General features: G+C 43.6%; 1 protein-coding gene and 1 long non-coding RNA gene across 2 annotated transcripts; one reads left to right on the top strand and one right to left on the bottom strand.

The window, feature by feature from the left end:
- Window positions 1–221: 221 nt before the first annotated feature.
- Window positions 222–16,154, top strand: aldh16a1 (aldehyde dehydrogenase 16 family, member A1). The gene is made up of 18 exons (XM_076265223.1): window positions 222–290; window positions 515–606; window positions 2,193–2,292; window positions 2,743–2,869; window positions 4,453–4,610; window positions 4,790–4,867; window positions 5,112–5,299; window positions 5,833–5,991; window positions 6,440–6,598; window positions 6,712–6,868; window positions 10,226–10,301; window positions 10,718–10,823; window positions 11,079–11,209; window positions 12,616–12,783; window positions 12,955–13,159; window positions 13,253–13,438; window positions 13,555–13,680; window positions 15,093–16,154. The coding sequence occupies exons 2-18, from the start codon at window positions 520–522 to the stop codon at window positions 15,270–15,272; spliced, it is 2,391 nt and encodes a 796-aa protein (XP_076121338.1). The 5' UTR covers window positions 222–290; window positions 515–519; the 3' UTR covers window positions 15,273–16,154.
- LOC143101928 (uncharacterized) lies at window positions 4,607–6,807 on the bottom strand. Its single transcript, XR_012982537.1, has 4 exons — window positions 6,675–6,807; window positions 6,443–6,578; window positions 5,087–5,206; window positions 4,607–4,877 (listed from the first exon to the last, which is right to left on the bottom strand). It is a non-coding gene; the product is annotated as an uncharacterized LOC143101928 (long non-coding RNA).
- Window positions 16,155–20,005: the final 3,851 nt, after the last annotated feature.

Here is a 20,005-nt window from a genome sequence, read left to right as displayed (position 1 = left end):
TCTACACATAGACTGTATTAAGCATTACAAACTTCTGTGCAACTACAAATTACACCCGTTCTGATACAGCACTGCATCAATTTAACCCATGATGTGCTTTGAATCAGTGTGAATCAGTGTGAATCAGATTGATGAGCATGGCTAAGTAATTCTGTACTTGCCGTTTAAGAGAGAGGTACATTTTGTGGGCGGAGAAATTACTGTATCAGGAAATCGCAAGACGTTCTCTGCTTCGTACCTACTGGGGACACGCTTTGGGATCTGCAGCACCGTCAGTATTTATTGGAAAGGTCTGTATTTTCTGTAATAGCCTACCTATACAACTTCAGTAATACTGCAAATAGATGAATTCGTGAATAAAGTATGCACTTCGTCTGGTGCAGTTTAACTGAGTTGACTAATATGACGGTCACCTGCTATTCAGATTTTGTAGTGCATATCACAATGTGTCAGACATGTTTGTCTAAAGTAAGCCTATTTTTTATTCTGTAACTTTGACGGATCAACTGGACAGGTGTTATGGCTGGTAGCACCAATAAAACGGTCTTCGAGATTTTTCAAACAATGGATTACGGACCATCCAGTTCGAGCTTCTCCACTGCCCAGGTAAAGTTTATGACAGAATGTCAAACGGGAACACATTGGCTGCTGCTGATAACGGAACCATTACATAGATTTGCATGACCGATAACGTTAACTTTGGGGGTTTACCCTGTCAAAAAGCAATTTTCAGTAGGCTACTATATAACGTTAACTTAATGGTAGTTTACGTACAGTGTGCGCACGAGAATGTAATTAGCATATCCAGAGTGAACTCACATGCTAGACATGTGAGTCTGCAGCGATGTTCAGTGGTTTGCGTTATGTGTGACATAGCTATAACACAGCTGCACGATTGGACTGGGCCAGTCTCGACTTTCTGTGAAATGTAGCCTACCAGGCCAAAGGATCGGGCTTAAAGTTCACTGTTGTGACAGGTTGTGTGGAGATACTTGATCATTGGTTAACCCAGGGAGGTGGTAACAAGTGTCTGGAGTGCCAATAGACCCTGATCTGAAAACCTTTTTGTAAATTCTGGCATGAAAAGGTTGTGAATTCCCATACAAGTGCACTTATTATTATTTTTTGTCATCAACTTCCTGAATTTTTGGTCAACTTTTACAGAAAAATTACAGAAAAAGGCAGGACTGTCTCACACACACTGTCTCTCACAAACACACACACACACACACACACACACATATGAACACACGCACACACACATGCACGCATACACACACACATAAGCATACTCACTCACATCCACACGCACAGACACACACACATGCACATCCATACGCACAGACACGCACACACACACAAACACACACATAAATACACACACCCAGGCACGCACACACAAACACACACACACTCACACATACATCCACACGCACAGACACACACAAAGGCACACTCACACGCACGCACACACACACACACATACAGGCAGGCATACAAGCATACACAAAATTTGTTAGAGTAAGAGATGGAGTAGGTGATGGAGACAAATTGACAAGTTGACAAATTGACAAGTGCTTTTTCAAAGTTCTCCATGTCTCGTTTTAAATGTCAAGACCCTCGGAAGTCTACCAATGAAGTATGGAGCTACTTTGAGCCTCGTAAATGGTGTAAAACAGCGATTTATTTGCATGGCTAGGCCGATGCCCGAGGCACCACAACGAAACACTGTGTTGGTAGCATTGGCTAACTAGCGCCAGATTTCTGAGTGCAGGGGACAAGCCGAGGTGAGCTATGAGACATACGTTCACACTCGGTATCATGTTTTAACACACTTTAGGTCAATATCACACCGGAATTCTCCTTTAAATGACCTGTTCCGGTGAAAATGGTGACTTTTCCCGCTGCCCCTAGCGTCCCCAGGCGGAAAACCAACCTTTCAACATTGACACTACCGTCCCGGAAAGAGAAGTGAGAAACAAGAAACTCGTTTTAAATCGTGTTTCTTACCTTGTAACATCCACATTGTCTGCCGAACTTATGCTAACCGTTTTGCTAGCTTGTAAACAAATCCATGTGCTTTATCATTACCTTTTTCCACAGTTTGAAATAGCATAATGCACAATTTCTCCAGCAGAGGGGGAAATCCTGCCAAGTTTCCCTTTAAAGTCTTCCCTCTGTCTGTCTCTTAGTCCTGGCTGGATCAGCAGGGGGGTTCCCTCAGCCTGTTTGTGGAGGGGAAGTTCGCCCGGCCAGTTGACAGGCAGACACGCAGCCTAACAGACTCCGCAGGTGAGAAATGCCATCACATGACCTTGAGGGAGAACCCTCCAGCATATCTCTGGTTTCCAGTTTGCTTGTTTTGTCTGACTGACTCCAGATGGATTTCTCATCCTTGTTTGTGAGGTAGTCTAGTCTGGTCTGGTGTGATGTCAGATGGCAGACTTCTACTTTTAGCCTTTTACTTTTGTTTTACATAAATTGCACAACACCTTAAGATTAGAAGGCTAAAGTAAATTGATCAGCGATTTGGGATATTTGTAAATGACAAGATAGGAGCTCAGGAACTCCACTGACATTTCCTATTGAATCAGCACAGATTTGAAGGACTTTAACAAAGAGGCTCTTGTTTCATAGTACTGGCATTAAGTGCAGTGTACCCCCCCAAACACACACACACACACTCTCTCTCTCTCTCTCTCTCTCTCTCTCCCCCCCCCCCTGCTCTCCTTGTGTCTTCAGGCAAGACCGTGTGCAGCATGATGTGTGCAGTGGAGGAGGATGTGAGTGCCTGTCTCTCCAGTGCAGCTAAGGGTGCCAATGGGTGGAGTGAGCTCAGCTGCCACCAGAGGGCTCAACCTTTCCTGAGGTAACCCAAAAAACACCACTTCTGAGTAAGCACTTATTTACACACACATACACACACACACAATAGCATGCCCCTTGCTGATCGTAATTGGCGACAAATGGGGCGATTTGTTTGCCATGAGTTCCGACTTGTGTCAGTGATGCATGAGATCCTACTTGAGGAATGTATCTGGCTGCAGCTGCCACAAGTCCAACACAGTATTTTGGCTCCTACTTTACATAGATGGGAGGTTGAAAGGGTCCGATCCATTCAGTCGGCTTGTCAAGGTTTACTATGGTATGTTTTTTGCAAGATCATACTTTTACTTTTGCCAGAGGGCTTTGGCTGTGGGTCAGTCGAGTGATATGAAAATGTGGAGAAAAAACCACAGCTCTGGAGGAAAACCACAGCTCTGTGTGAGCAGAGATGATTAAATTAAATCCACAATTATGGCTAATAAACAAACCCATAAAAATGGATGCTGTGCAAGATTTGGATGATGTTTCAGAAATGGCATGGATTTCCCCCTTAAAAGTGATAATTGACAGAAATGTGTAGTTCATACCAGTGCCAACACTCCTGTTTTTCCCGGGTTTCTCCCGTATTTCAAGGTCATCTCCCGGCGCCCTCCCGTTTTGTTATTTCTCCCGGAAAACTCCAGTAATTTGCAGCATGACCATCAAACTTAATTTTAAAATCACTGATCCATTCATTTTTTCTGTTAGTCTGACATTTCTCAGGTTGCCAGATTGTGTATGAAATACACCCTACACACACACACAATCACTTACTTTCAATTTAAACCTTTTTGTCATAAAACCTGGCAACCCAAAACCGAAATAAGGAAGCGGTGCACACTGCACAGCCAAGGAGTCTCGCAAGCAATTTTGTGATTAACACATCACATAAACTGTTAAAGTGTTGTTGATACACAATAGAAAACTTGTGTCCTCGGAACATAATCTGCCCCCCCCCCCCCCCCCCCCCCCCCCCCAAAAAAAAAAAAAAAAAAAAAAAACTGCACATTTTTGCCTGCTGTGGTCTTTACATCCTGACGCTGTGCTCTACCTGGATGGAGAAGCCCTCAAAGGATACAAAGGAGGATACAATTCTTGGATTTACCTTGGATTTCATAACAAGCATTATTTCACATATTAAATGTTTATGAAATGTTTCTAAGCTTTGGATATTGTAAAAGTCTAGGATATGGGGAGCAGAGTGCTTATTAGATCTCGATTGGACTATAGAAGCATAGTTTATGGGTCTGCAAGGAAATCATATATACAGATGGGGGATACTGTTCTGATGTAAGGGTGCCATTAGTTTTTCTGCTTTAAGAGCCATAACACAGCGATTTTACTCTGGAAAATGTTTTTAATAAGGTGCCACCACATACATTTCTGGAATTTCTATCAAATGTAGATTTAAAGAATCGTATTTAAATCATTTGATAAATGCATAGATGCTGGCATTAAACTAGAACTGTTACCTACCTACACACTATTGGTTCCCTGCTTCTCACAGTTGTGTCACACCTCTCTCTCTCTCTCTCTCTCTCTCTCTCTCTTTTTCTTTTTCTCTCTCTTTCTCTCTCTCTCTCTCAGGTTGGCGAGTGCGGTTCAGAGGCACAGCCAGTGTATGTCTGAGCTTTGTGAGCTCTCCCAGTCTTCCTGCTCCCCTGCAGCGCTGGTGCGACTGGCCCAGTACTACGCCAGCTGGGCTCAGCTTCGGGACACCCTCATCCCCGACTGGACGCCCAGAGGTGGGAGCCCCTCAGCTGTGTGAGGGATGCATGTGTGAGGGTTGCTTGTGTGTGCGGTCCTCGGATGTACTCTGTGTCTGTATGTTTTGACTTTGTATTGTGTGGTATGTGTTATTTAGCGTGTGTGTGTGTGTGTATATATGTTACTGGTGTTCACATGTTTATCTCTGTTTTGTTAGGTGTGGTGGCAGTGGTTGGATCTGATGACTCCTCACTGTATTCCCTCTGGCTCAAAGTCTTACCAGCTTTAGCTGTGGGTGAGTCTGCCTGCAGTTTTACACACATACACACACACACACACACACACACATACGCACACACATATTCACTCAGATTAGGCAACTGTGGAGACATTTTGATGGCTCTGAGATTTTATATGTGCATACACAACTGTAATAAGTAATCCTATATCAATCGTTTCCATTGCAGTGATTACTAAAGTAAGAAAAATGTGATGTAGGAGTGGGGAGACTTACATATAGCTGTACTTTTGTGTGCCAGGTAACACTGTTGTGGTGGTCCCTGGGATGTCAACGGCCCCTTCCTCTCTCCTATTGGCTCAGCTGTTTGGAGAGGCTGGACTTCCTGTTGGAGTCCTGAATGTGATTACAGGAAGTGATGTGTCTCTAGGTGCCAAAGTAGCTCAGAATCCCAACGTAGCATATGTGACATACACTGGCAACAAACAGGTGAGTATCTGTGGAGTGGTGGGGGAGTGTAGTACACATTAGCACATATCTGATGGGCACTTATCAGGCATAGCCTGGCTAACGCCGTTTATTGCCGTTTATTGGGCGCTACAAATGTCTATCAAATGCGTCTGTACGTAGCTCATAACCACTTCGGTGTGTCGTCATCGTCTTGCTGTCCCCCCTCCGTTCTGTGATTGGTTCCTTCGTTGAGGTGAAAATCGGGTCCATGGAATCCAGGCTGCCTAGCAGCGTGAATAAAATCGCGTGCGTAAGGCAGCATGGGGAAACCCAGGCTACGTATATCGGGCATTCACAACACCAACCTTGCTTCAGCGGCGAGATCACAACACATGATTGGCACGATGTCACATGTTGACTTTTTTGAGCGCTGTGTCTCCTCATTAGAAAGTCTCTGGGTTAACCCCTTCTCTCTCTCTCTCTCTCTCTCTCTCTCTCTCTCTCTCTCTCTCTCTCTCTCTCTCTCTCTCTCTCTCTCTCTCTCTCTCTCTCTCTCTCTCTCTCTCTCTCAGGATGGAGAGACACTGTGTAGACAGACGGCAGGTTGGGGTGTACCCGTTTCTCTGTCTCTTCCTCTTGACTCTGTGTGTCCATACATTATCTTTGAGTCTGCAGACATTGACAGTGCTGTGGATGGCGTCATGGAAACAGTCTTTAAAAAGAGGAGAGAGGTAATCATTTGAAATACTTTAAACACCCGTGTCCATATCAGAGCACCTCAGTCAGAACAGGAGTTTGTTCGGTCTACTTACTGTGGGCCACACTAAGTAGAGGGCCTCTGATTTCCCTTCCCATACATCCACCCCAACTCAACTAATAAACTAATTAAGGAATCAGGGAATGAGGAAAGTCTTATGTGGGGTTACATTTACACAGTTCTATTGAACATTGTTCTTGAACATGGGAACCAACAGTCCCTCAGGAGTATGTATGATGCATAGATCTAATATTCTCATGCTGTTCAGTGACTCCATTAGTTAAGTATTTTCTTAGGGAGGTTTTTTTCAGGGTGTTTTGTGTGCCCTCCTAAATCCAGGGTTTACTGGGAAAAAATTGCAGCTCTACATCCAGCCACATGGTGTCACTGTTGTGTAAGCTGTTGTGTTTTGTGTGTCCTAGTACCAGTGGGTGCTGTACGTGCAGGAGTCAGTGCAGGAGAGTGTGGTGGCTCGCCTGAAGCTGCGCCTGGCCGGGATGAAGAGTATCCCTCTGCAGTCTGAGGCACACAGAGCTCTGGTGGACGCTGCAGTGCAGGAGGCTGTGGGACAGGGGGCGACAGTGAGTCCACATCAAGCCTCACTTTATATGTAACCATACTGTTGATGCAAATCTTTGGTAAATGTGGTAATCGTACATGCAAATCTGTTCTATTTTGCATGCCTGCATTTCAGATCATCCAGCCATGTTCTCCACCTCCGTCTGGTGCCCTCTACCCCCCGACCCTGCTGTCTGGGGTCGCCCCGTCTTGCCAGGCGGTGGTCTGCCCTGCGCCCGGTCCTGTACTGCCCCTTCTAACGTTCCGGAGTCCTGGAGAGGGAGTTACTCTGGGTAATCTATCATAACCCTCACACATTAAAATGGCTTTACATACACACACACACACACACACACACACACACACACACACACACACTCTCTCTCTCTAAAGAGTGCTTTCATCAAGGCAGGTCTGATCTGTAGTTTCTGCAGTCCCCATAAGACCCACTCCATACACCTTCTTCACACACATTTCCACAAGTCGAGATTTTGAGGGTTCACAGTCACATTCTCAGTTCAATACGGTCATATTCTAACCTACAGAAACACCTCCACACCAACTCCATCTTCCAGGGTGACATAAAGTCTAGTCTTTGCTGTCTGCAGGATTGGTTGGTCTAAAGCAGGGGTGGGCAAACTATTGCCGGATCTGGCCCGTTAAGCACTTTAATTCGGCCCGCTGAGCACTCAATTAGGTTATCAGGCTGCTCTCTATTATTTTCCTGCAATAGACAACGTTGTGGTTAGCTTTACTGCAAACTGCTTTTCACTCTCCTTAGAGAACTTCACAATCATCGCTGGAGATTTCAATCACGCCAATCTCAAAACTGTACTACCAAAATTTCACCAACATGTAAACTTCCCAACAAGAGGACAAAACACCCTGGACCTTGTTTACACCCCACAGAAAGAAGCCTACAAAGCCAAACCCCTCCCCCACATCGGACAGTCAGACCACATTAGCATCCTGCTGCTGCCCCGATACAGACAAAGAGCAAAAGTCACCAAACCAGTTCTGAAGGAGGTGAGAGTGTGGCCGGAGGCGGCCGTCTCACAACTTCAGGACTGCTTTGAAACAACAGACTGGGATATTTTCAAAACAGCTGCCACCCACAACAACCACATTGACATTGAGGAATACACAGACACTGTGACCTCCTACATCACCAAATGCATCGATGATGTTACAGAAATAAAACACATCACCACTCGGGCCAACCAGAAGCCATGGCTGACAGGAGACATCCACAGACTGCTGAGGGCCAGAGACAAAGCCTTCAGAGCTGGAGATGTAGCTGGCCTAAGAACAGCGAGGGCTAACCTGTCCCAGGGCAACAGGAAGGCAAAAAAGGATTACACAGACAAAATAAAAACACACTTCAAAAACAGCAGAGATGCACAGAGCCTGTGGCAGGGCATACAGGCCATCACTGACTACAAGCCTGCGCCACGGAGCTGTGAGAACAACACCTCTCTGCTCAATGACCTGAACAGTTTTTTCGCCCGTTTTGAAGCACAAAATGACACTCACCCACAGAAAACCCCACCTCCCCCCCACGACCAACCCCTGTACCTGTCCTCTGCCAGCGTGAAGAGGACACTAGCCACCATTAACACACGCAAAGCAGCAGGCCCAGACAACATACCAGGCCGAGTGTTGAAGGACTGTGCAGAAGAGCTGAAGGATGTTTTTACAGACATTTTCAACACCTCTCTGGAGCAAGCAGTCATCCCATCACTTTTCAAAGCTGCCACCTTCATACCCGTGCCAAAGAAATCATCACCATCATGCTTCAATGACTACCGTCCTGTAGCACTCACGCCCATAATCATGAAGTGCTTCGAACGGCTAGTCATGTCACACATAAAAGCCACCCTACCCCCCACCCTGGACCCCTTCCAGTTTGCATACCGAGCCAAACGATCCACGAAGGATGCAATCTGCTCTGCCCTCCATCCAGCCTTCACCCACTTGGACAATAAAGACTCATATGTGAGAATGCTGTTCATAGACTTCAGTTCAGCATTCAATACCATAATACCACAACAACTCATCAGCAAACTGGACAAGCTAGGATTCAGCACCTCCCTCTGCAACTGGCTGCTGGACTTCCTTTTGCAGAGACCACAAGCAGTACGTGTCGGGAACAACACTTCAAGCACTCTGACCCTGAGCACGGGGGCCCCGCAAGGGTGTGTGCTCAGCCCCCAGCTCTTCACACTGCTAACACATGACTGTACAACCACTCACAGCTCCAACCATCTGGTGAAGTTTGCGGACGACACAACACTGGTGGGCCTCATCACTAAGGGCGATGAGGCTCACTACAGAGAAGAAGTAGACCTGATGGCTAAATGGTGCAAAGACAACAACCTCCTGCTGAATGTCAGCAAGACCAAGGAGATTGTTGTCAACTTTCAGAGGCCACAAACAACTGCCACCACTGTCCATTGACGGAGATGCTGTGGAGAGAGTGAGCAGCACAAAATTCCTGGGGGTGCACATCAGCGACGACCTCTCCTGGACCACCAACACAGCATCACTGGTGAAGAAAGCCCAGCAGCGCCTCTACTTCTTGCGCAAATTGAAGAAGGCAAGTGCCATGCCTCCCGTCATGACCACATTCTACAGAGGGACCATCGAGAGCATCGTGTCCAGCTGCATCACAGTGTGGGGCGGAAGCTGCACAGATCAGAACAGGAAGACCCTCCAGCGCATTGTTAACACAGCTAAGAGGATAATTGGAGCACCACTCCCCTCCCTGCAGGACATTTACACCACCCGCCTCACCCGCAAAGCACTAATGATTGTCAAGGACACACGAACTGTTCAGCCTCCTGCCCTCTGGAAAGACTTGACTTGACTTGAGAACATTTACAATGTCAATGTCAAAACATCATGTTACATAGAGATGATACTCCTTATCTAGATCTAACTTGAACGTTATGCTACTCCATTGAATTGGGAACGCGTCTGAGCGCGCACGAGAGGGAGAGAGAGCAGCAGGTTCCAGCTGGCTTGTTATTGTTGAAAATTGATATCTCCTTCTTATAAGAAACTTTTAAAAGGAAATCATGAAGGCAACCGTAGTTCCCACTACTGACCATTTATGAACTGTGAGAGGGCACAGCCATAGGCTATATTTGAGTGGAGCTGGCAAAAGATCATTGAGAACTAAACGTGAATTGTTCTTAAAGTGACAGTGCACCATGTATACATTTGTTAAACAGCGTCAAATTAGCAGTATTTTTAAGCAATTAATATTTTAAAACAAAATGATATAAAATATTTTTTTGGGGGGGGGACACATAATGGAGACAGCTTAAGTGTAATGGTGCATACACAGTAAAACAATGCCAAATACCTGTTACGGATTAGAACACATACACACTTCTAAATGAAAATGGCTTTGCACCAACTTACATGTACTCTCAGAATACTGTAGTTCTTCAATCAGTGGCACACCCTTTCTGTCTTCTAAGATGTTCATCATGGTTAGAGAAGCCTTCAATACTTATGAACCCCATTGTGGTTAGAGCCCGTTGAGTGTTTAAAAAGAGGCAAGTTGTATGAGATATACAGTAAATGTAATTAATGGCCGAATAGCTCAGTGGCAGTGTTGTCTGATTATAAATGTCTTCTCCCAGGGAACCACAGCCCTCACGGTCAGGCAGCCTCCATCTGGACAGAAGATCTGACTTTGGCCCTGGAGACCACCAAGAGGTACACTCAGATTTGTTTTTCTGTTTCCAAACACACCTCTTTGATCTTACGATTCCCGAGGGTGATTGGTGATTGTTGCTAATTTATGCTATCAGTTTTTGTCAACCCCTACTTTCCTACATAACCCTGTGTTTAAAAAGAGTTGGTAAAACTCCCTTCATTGTATAGGCTACAGGTGTATGACTCCAGCCGCCCAGCTTTTTGTTTGTATCGACCTGTCTGTTCAAATGTTTATATCTTATTTCGTTTCATATCGTCTTACAAAGCACACTGAATTTGCTCTGTGTTTCAAATGTACTATGTAGACAAACTTACAGTATTTGTTTACTGGTATGTATTCCCAAGTGTGAAACTAACTGTAATGTACGGCGTTATGAGAAGAGCTCTGAGTGTTGTCTGTCCGTCTCCGTCCTCAGCCTGGCTGTGGGCACCGTGTGGGTGAACTCCCTGGCCGTCTCTGACCCCTCGCTCTCGCTCTCAGGAAGGAAGCACAGTGGCAACTGCACAGACGGAGGAAGGGAGGTAGGCACCACTCCTCTGATACTGGCCTCTGTGTGCCCTTTCCACACTCCCATGTGATTTCAGGTCTGCAGCATTTCCTACCGTTGAAAATTGTTGAGGTATACGTAATGTTGGTAAATGAACGTTCTTAAAAACTGGGTTCACTGAATTCAACATAGAATTTTAGAATCTTGAATTGTTGCGGAACGGAATCTTCTGTTAGAATGTTAAAAAAATCCACACCTTTAACCTGTGGAGCTGCTGTGTCTGCTGCAGGGCCTGTACCAGTTCCTGCGGCTCTCTCACTCCTCTCCTCTGCCCCGCTCCTCTCCCTGTGCTCTGGACTACGCTGGCTTTGGGGCAGCTGCAGCCAAGGTTTCCGTCCCCGAGGGATTCGACCCTTCCAGGTGTGTGTTCAAGCAAAGTGTGTGTGTGTGTGTGTGTCTGTGTGTGTGTGTGTGTGTTTAAACATCAACTTGTGTATTAAGGGCAGGGCCGGATTAACCATTCAACACAGTCAAAATATCATGTTCGATCACGTTACAAAGGCAGTCCACACTTCCCTAATCATATGCAGATTAGTGCAACCCGTTCGATCAAAATATTATGCTAAATCACGTCAGAAACAGTGTCCGTAACTGCCTGCACAAATGCCGCCTGCCATCAGCTTTGACACTGACACGGTCAGTGAGTGAAGGTGAGCTATCACGTCGAAACAGTTCATAATATCCAGACTAGGCTACTCGTCGTGTGGAGATGTCATTTTAGCTAACGTAGCGGTTTCTTGAACACAATTGAGCAGTTAGTCCACAATTCAACAACCTACAAACATGAAATCTACTTCTGTCTAAACTTTTGAGTGTAGCGCAGTAAGCACACACACAATTTAGTGGCTTTACGCATAAAGCGAGCGCATTCGTGTTTGTTAATGCCAGGTATAGATTGCAATAGTGCAGACAAGGCTTACATGCTATGAATATGACACACCTTTTGACCAGAGACGAAGCTAAAGGTGAATATATTACTGGATCAGCAGGTAAGATGGGACGTGAGTGCTTGCGGCCAGACTCACTAATCCTAAAGCACAACCATTAGATTACAGCAGCTTTGAGAACCACTGATGGGCTGCTTAGAAAGACTTTAGTTTCTAGATGATGGCCTACACAAACGGAATTGATCTCTGTCAATTAAACATCTTATCAGTGCAGATGTATTTATGGGTATCCTCATTTATTGTGATGTCCAAGTCATGCAGTGTGTGGTTTGGATGAGCCAGACGGGCAGCTTGCCTGTCTTCAGCTTAACGTTTGTCCAAAATTGCGTGAAAAACTAGTTAGCTGCCAGAATGCAAAAAATGTCCTCGAGGAGAAATCCCCGATTTTGTGTAGTCTTCAATTCCATCCATTAGGCTACCAAATTTCAGCTTGTAGCCTTAGCTAGTTGATCAACAGTTTTCAAACTTTTTCAAAATGGTAGGTTAATCCATGAGAAAAAAACAACACCAAAACATGCGTATCTGTAGCCTGTTAGATTGAGGGTTTATGCGCTGTAAACACTGTGTGTCCTTCGCAAGAGTGAGGTTGTTGGCTTTTTGCCTGCGTGCGTGCGTGCGGGGTGGAAGGGGGGGAGCCCATTCTGATTTTGTGCCCAGGATCCGTGGTCATGATAATCCGGCCATGATTAAGGGGATGGTATCCCCTTGTCCCCTCGAGTAAAACAGTAAAGAACTTGAGTAAAACAGTAACCTTTTTCTTTCACTCTTTCTTTCTTTTTGTCTGTCTCATGGTCCCTCTCTCTATTTCTGCATTTGCAGCATCCCTCGCTCCTACTCCCACTTTGTCGCGGGTCGTGCATGCAAAGCTGACTCCGGCTGCAGTAGGTCTGTCCTGTCACCAGAGGGAGCTGTGCTGGCCCACTGCCCTGATGCAGGACGCAAGGACGTCAGGAACGCTGTGGAGGCAGCCATTAAAGCACAGCCAGGGTGAGCCCAGATCATGTGCCCTGTCAAAAACAAAGGGCAGCGCCGATCTACTGTGTGTGTGTGTGTGTGTGTGTGTGTGTGTGTGTGTGTGTGTGTGTGTGTGTGTGATGTTTTAAGGGGCAGGTGTATGTACTCTATTTGAAACTCATCATGCTGCTCTACTCTCTGCAGCTGGATGAAGAAGAGTCCTTCTGCACGTGCTCAGTCCCTGTACTCTCTAGCTGGCCTCCTTGCCCAGAAGAGGCAGCCACTGGCCACATCGATTCAAACCCAAACCGGCCTCTCTTCAGATGAGGCCACTCAGGAAGTGGACCTCAGCATTACAAGGCTCTACGAGTGGGCAGCCCGCTGTGACAAAGATTTGTGCGGAGTGCCTGTAAGCCACCATTTTCTTGTTGTTCTTACAAATTCAACAGACGTTTTGTCAAGTTTATATCCATTCTCAATCAAATGTCCTTTTTTGTTTTAGTTTCTCCCTCAGTCAGGCTCTGCTTTGTCCATGTCTGAGCCAGTTGGAGTGATTGGTGTGGTGCTTCCTGACTCTAGGCCCCTCTTGCCTTTGGTTTCACTGCTGGGGGCAGCACTTGCCATGGGCAACGCTGTTGTGATGGTGCCCAGTGAGAAATACCCACTACCCGCACTGGAGTTTATTCAGGTGTGTTTTGTGTGATGCACGCTGTATGCAAAATATGCATTATATGTTTACGGACATGTGTTAGTATGTGTGCATATGAATGTTTGAGGGTGTTTTTCCCTGTGACTTTCTTTTAGACACTTCAGAGTTCTGATCTCCCGGGAGGTGTGGTTAGTGTAATCACAGGAAGCAGAGATCAGTTGACACAGGCAATAGCCAATCACAGTGTGATCCAGGCCATATGGTACTGGGGCAGTAAGGAAGTAAGTCTCTGTAATATACTTGTGTGATTTCAGTTTTCAGTTGAATCATTGCATTGCACAACACATTAAAGGGGTGGTTCAGGATTTTGGACATACAGTAGGACCTCATTTCCAAGTTAGCAAGTGTGATATTTATCAGTGGAGACAGTTTTCAACACGTTTCATCCGTGTTTGTCATCATACGTGTTAACCTGCCACTAAAAACAGTCTTACCCACTCCACAGTACACCCGAGGCAAATAAATTATAACGGTACACTATCGATGTAAATGTCTGTGTTGATAGTTTTATTTCTTTAATTTTTGACATTATTCTATCCTTGCATTTCGCATTGATTGCAATGATCGCATTACATTTTGAGGGACTAGTTTCTTAGCAGCGGCGGAATTATACTTGCTCCGGTTAATAGTACTGCGCCAAAAAGGAAACAGTGAAGCGCACTCCAATCGGGATACCTAGTAGTAGCCTAGGTCATCAGTGTGCCGCTGCCGTTGCTTATATGCCTACTACCAACTTCAGAACAAAGTATAACTATTGCAATGCGATGCAAGGGTAGTTTTATTTCTAACACTATTCTATCAACACAGACTTTTGTATCGATTGTCTTGGCGTTATAATTTATTTGCCTCGGGTGGTACTTTGGAGTGGGTAAGACTGTTTTTAGTAGCAGGCTAACACATACTGATGACTTGCGCTAGCCTAGCACCTGCGAACTCTAAAACTAGAAGGACTGGATGAAACATGTTGAAAACGGTCTCCACTGATAAATATTACACTTGCTAACTTGGAAATGAGGTCCTATGTCCAAAATCCTGAACCACCCCTTTAACTCGATGTGTTGTTTAGTTTCCTGTTATTGCCCTCTCTGCTTTTGCAATGTCTTGTGTCCTATCTGGTGGGAGCAAAGTACACCCATGTTAGCCATTATCTTCCAAAATGCATACATGAGCGACAGAAGGCATGTCCCGATTAATAGGTTGACAACGAGACCATAAGTCATGTGAAACCATATCTGACACTCTGCCTGCAACTGGAATAAACCTCAGAAAATACTTTTGCAGCTATGCTGTAATAATATGTTTTAGATACATTTTCCCTGACACATCTTGACTTGCACAAACATGAAAAGTAAAGCCAAAATTCATTGAGGATTTGATGAGACCACAGCAGCTAGACCTTACACAAGTGTCCAAGCAACATTAACTCCTTGCTTTACTCTTGCCCCTCCCTTGCGCTATTTATTGATTTGACTGCCAGGCTTTCAAATCTGTCAGAAAAACAACCATAATCCTGCTTTTGTGTTCTAGCATAGGGTATGTATCTTTTATAGACTTAAACTGATCCTCTTTCTCTCTCTCTCTCTCTCTCTCTCTCTCTCTCTCTCTTTCTTTCTTTCTCTCTCTCTCTCTCTAGGGATGTCAGTTCCTGCAACATACCTGCTCTAGCCCTTTGAAGCGCCTGTGGCTTCACTGTGAGGGAGACGAGGGGAAGCCCGGCGATGGAGCCCCCTGGACTCTCCCTCAGCCCTCGCTCATGGAGGACATGTGGAGACAGGCCGTCGTCTGGAAGAGCGTGTGGATCCCGACTGCCTAAAGAAGAGTTGAAGTATGCAGTGATTCACTCAGTAGGGAGTGCTGAGATTAAAGAAGAGTCAAATTAATGTTCCTTTTTTCAGGAAGGAGGGCACGGGGGGATTATTTTAGGTTATGGCAGGGGCAGAGATTGCGTAACACACTGAGCTACATGTGAAACAGACATTTGGACATTTTATTTTTTCAGATGGGAATCAGGATCAAGCACTTCATACACTTCTGTTTTTGTGTAGTCACATGGACAAATGTGGCTGTAAGAAATGAGGAACAAAGGGTGTCCGCACGTTAAAGCATGTGACTTTTGGTCTTAAAACGCATCTTGGAACATCCTTGTAAAGGAAAACATATTTCCCCTTGGTGGTTTACATGTGTTCTCACAATCAGAGTCTCTGTGTCAGTAGATGTGAACTGGGTCATAATTTGCTATATCATTCAGTTAGGCTAAGGGCTCACAGGAAGCTTTTTAAGAAATGCTACCTCTAACCCTGCAGTGCCATTACCCGTACATAACTTAATGTTCCCAATACAGTTCATCATAATGTTTCCAACAATGTTCCCAATACAGTTCCTCATAATGTTTCCAATAATGTTCCCAAAACAGTGTACAACAGTGTTCATACAGTTCAACACACTGCCTTAACAATTTAGAGCTAACATGGAAACTGGGATATTGGGACGCTGCCAAAAATTAAATGGACTCAGCTGAAATGTTTGGATTATATAATAATATGCTACATATAAAACCTGATGGGTTGAAGGATAGAACTAACTGGCATATTTTTTAAAATGTATCTGGAAGAATCCTTCATATTTTCAAATGAAACACGTATAGACCTGTCTCTGATGTGAAAATAAAGAACATTTCTTGGATCTGCCAAATGTAGCTCACAGTTGTTCCTTGGTTTCCTTGTAAATGTATGTATAGTGTGCTGGCATAAGAACTCTGTGGAAAGCCAACTACATTATTTATATGACTGCTACATGGCCTGTTCTGTAGACTTTGGCCACACCCTGACTCAGGCCTCTGTAGTCACACACAAACACACACACACACACACACACATCTGATCTAGGTAAGGAAATGACTCGGGAGCGCAAGAGTGCTTAGTCACATTGACACAGCAACTTCAGACCTAGTATGAGTCAACACTATTATGACCTTCATTCAAAAAGTCTGAAAGATCACTCAGTATTTGGCAAACAAAATGCAGTCACTTAAAGAATTATACAAGGCTCCCTGTGACAAACAGGAACTGGTGAGGGGAAAAAAAACCTTCCTGCCTTAATACTGCTGTGCACAAAGGTTAGCTTAGAGGCACTGCATTATCATCATTTCACTATAATGGGGTTAAAGTGCTAACTGGATGGCACAAGTTAATGTGCTCTTACTAATTAGCCTACTATTAATCTACCACTAATGTGCTAAGACAGTTTTCCCAATATTTGTGATTTGAACAAAGAAACATCTGTATGTATGTGGTTACAGTGTGTTTGCATCCAAAACAAAATCAAAAGACATTGCTTAGAACAAACAGATTGTCACCCACTGGCAACAAATTCTAAACTGATTAAAAGCCTAAGCAATATTTTTTGTTGAATTTTATTTTTGTATCTGTATATTAATGTAATCTGTATCTTAGTGAGTGAAAAATGAGAGAGACCTTAACTTAAATACCTAAAACAATGTTCCCAAAACAGTGTACCTCATACAGTTCAACACACTGCCTTTACAATTTAGAGCTAACATAGAAACTGGGATATTGGGACGCTGCCAAAAATTAAATGGACTCAGCTGAAATGTTTGGATTATATTCTAATAATATGCTACATATAAAACCTGATGGGTTGAAGGATAGAACTAACTGGCATATTTTTTAAAATGTATCTGGAAGAATCCTTCATATTTTCAAATGAAACACGTATAGACCTGTCTCTGATGTGAAAATAAAGAACATTTCTTGGATCTGCCAAATGTAGCTCACAGTTGTTCCTTGGTTTCCTTGTAAATGTATGTATAGTGTGCTGGCATAAGAACTCTGTGGAAAGCCAACTACATTATTTATATGACTGCTACATGGCCTGTTCTGTAGACTTTGGCCACACCCTGACTCAGGCCTCTGTAGTCACACACAAACACACACACACACACACACACACACACATCCGATCTAGGTAAGGAAATGACTCGGGAGCGCAAGAGTGCTTAGTCACAGTAACACAGCAACTTCAAACCTAGTATGAGTCAACACTATTATGACCTTCATTCAAAAAGTCTGAAAGATCACTCAGTATTTGGCAAACAAAATGCAGTCACTTAAAGAATTATACAAGGCTCCCTGTGACAAACAGGAACTGGTGAGGGGAAAAAAAAACTTCCTGCCTTAATACTGCTGTGCACAAAGGTTAGCTTAGAGGCACTGCATTATCATCATTTTACTATAATGGGGTTAAAGTGCTAACGGGATGGCACAAGTTAATGTGTTCTTACTAATTAGCCTACTATTAATCTACCACTAATGTGCTAAGACAGTTTTCCCAATATTTGTGATTTGAACAAAGAAACATCTGTATGTATGTGGTTACAGTGTGTTTGCATCCAAAACAAAATCAAAGGACATTGCTTAGAACAAACAGATTGTCACCCACTGGCAACAAATTCTAAACTGTGATTAAAAGCCTAAGCAATATTTTTTGTTCAATTTTATTTTTGTATCTGTATATTAATGTAATCTGTATCTTAGTGAGTGAAAAATGAGAGAAACTTTAACTTAAATACCTAAAACAATGTTCTTTCTTTAAAAAAAAATTAAATCAAGTCAGGAATTCATTTTGACCTCAGATAACTCCCCCATGACACATGTCGGTTAGGGTATTGCAACAGAACACAGAGGTTAACCTCACTGTGGCATGTCAGTAAGTTTGAGAGTGATCACCATACGGATAAATGCAATCATATGTAGTAATAGGGTATTTTACAATATATTTAATTGATATTGATTTATGAAATCCTGAGATGTTTTATTGAATGTAGTCCCATGCTTTTCCTTGTGGAAGCATGGATAAAAAGTGCATTAATGTACGTGTTTTGCAGTCAGTTCTTACTACACATTACATGTACACATTGTGTCAAGACCCTTCTTAACAGGAAAAAGATGGCGTTCAGAGAGGGGGACATGGCAGAGCTAAGGCGCGTGCAAGGGGAACTCAAAGTCAAGCTGAAGGAGGCTAAGGAGGACTACAGAAGGAAGGTGGAACAGAAGTTGCAGGAAAACAACATGAAGGAGGCACTTGATTTTCAAACTGATAGGTTGTCAATGGTTATTTATGCACGATTGTGTAGCCTAAACCAGCCATACTAAGCCTAGTCAAATTTATCCTGGCTGTATATAAAGCAGAATGTGAATTTCCCAATATTTTTCCAGATTAAAAGTGGTTTACTAAGGTTTAATATCAATTGAAATACCATTGAAATCACCGTCGGAAAACAATCGTCCGAACAATTTTGCTGCCCAATGAACGATTAATGATAGCAGTCTAGTCAGATATAACTTAAAGTTAACTTATATCAGTATTGCTAAAGTTAGCCTATTAAACTCACAAAAATATGATCACCATGAGTTACATAAATGTTAGCTAAACGTAAATGTCTAGGTGGTCCATTACTGAGTTGTGGGTGCAGCTCACTGACTCCAATCTTGTATCATCTTAATAACCGTCTTGTAGGCTAAAAATGAACACCGTTTTGAAACATGTAGCCAACTCATAGCAGGAGCTGGCTTATCTTATAAACGTGACCCGGCGGGGTTAGTTGTAACGCGCTGTTACAACTAAGCCACTCATACTGCACAATGATGATGCAATACAAAAATATGCGCGTATTAGTGTTAGTTTAGTTAGTTTTTGTGATGTTTTGCATTTTGCCTCATGTGTTTTCAGGTTTGAGGGCTTTTCTTGGCAGGATTGACCTTAGTTAGACTCTTTGCTTCCATTGGCGCATATTTCTTATTTCTCCTTATAGAAAACAAAGTCAATTTTCGACACACGTCTGTTGTTAGTTCATGACGTATGTATCATAAATAGTCAGATCCTATTCTATCATACACATTCAGATACATTTATTGAATTAATTTAATTAAAAACAGCCTTTTGAACCCCGCATATGGGGCAGGTTGTAACATTTCACCTATCGCACTCTCGGTGGAATTGTAAAAGAACAGTAGCCTAGCTCCTACAAACAAACTTCCAGTGCATATGTGTAACAGAGATATGTGTGTTGCTTGTTAAGTAGTATAACTAGTGAAACTCAAATGATTTTAGAATTATTTAGCCATAAACAAAAAGTGTTACTTTGTGCCCCGCGCTCCCCTAATGCTGATTCAATGTCTATTTACCATTGAGATTTCAATCTCAACCAAAATGATGATTTGGATGGAAAATCAACATCATATCAATGTCACCTTGCTATCTGGGTAAATACTTCTAGAAAAAGTAAACAACGTGCAGTTATGGTAAATGTAGTAGGCTACCCCACTATTCATAGGATTCTCATAATAAAACGTTGTCTTCTTAATTCAATAAAATATATCTGTTAAAGGTCTTAAATTGCAGATTCATCATGTCACGTCAGCAGTCTTGCACGAGTGAGGCTGTTCTTGATTGGCTCATTCTGATGCCGTCGTTTCTAGTGACGCAGCTTAATGGAACAATAAATAAGCAGGAGCGCAACTGCCATTT

This window comes from Alosa pseudoharengus, unplaced genomic scaffold (assembly GCF_046254945.1).
Source record: "Alosa pseudoharengus isolate Yale_2024_CS ecotype anadromous, Long Island Sound unplaced genomic scaffold, YU_APseudo_1.1 YU_APseudo_1.1_scf_4, whole genome shotgun sequence".
In the NCBI taxonomy this organism is placed as follows: domain Eukaryota; kingdom Metazoa; phylum Chordata; class Actinopteri; order Clupeiformes; family Clupeidae; genus Alosa; species Alosa pseudoharengus.
The sequence above is the reverse complement of the archived record's forward strand: the minus strand, read 5'-3'. Positions and strand labels throughout refer to the sequence as shown.

Bases quoted from the DNA above. Each gene is read 5' to 3' on its own strand.
- aldh16a1 (XM_076265223.1), top strand. From the start codon at position 520: ATGGCTGGTAGCACCAATAAAACGGTCTTCGAGATTTTTCAAACAATG. The intron at 2,293-2,742 runs GTGAGAAATGCC...TTGTGTCTTCAG, and splicing joins CAGCCTAACAGACTCCGCAG to GCAAGACCGTGTGCAGCATG. The intron at 4,611-4,789 runs GTGGGAGCCCCT...CTGTTTTGTTAG, and splicing joins CCCCGACTGGACGCCCAGAG to GTGTGGTGGCAGTGGTTGGA.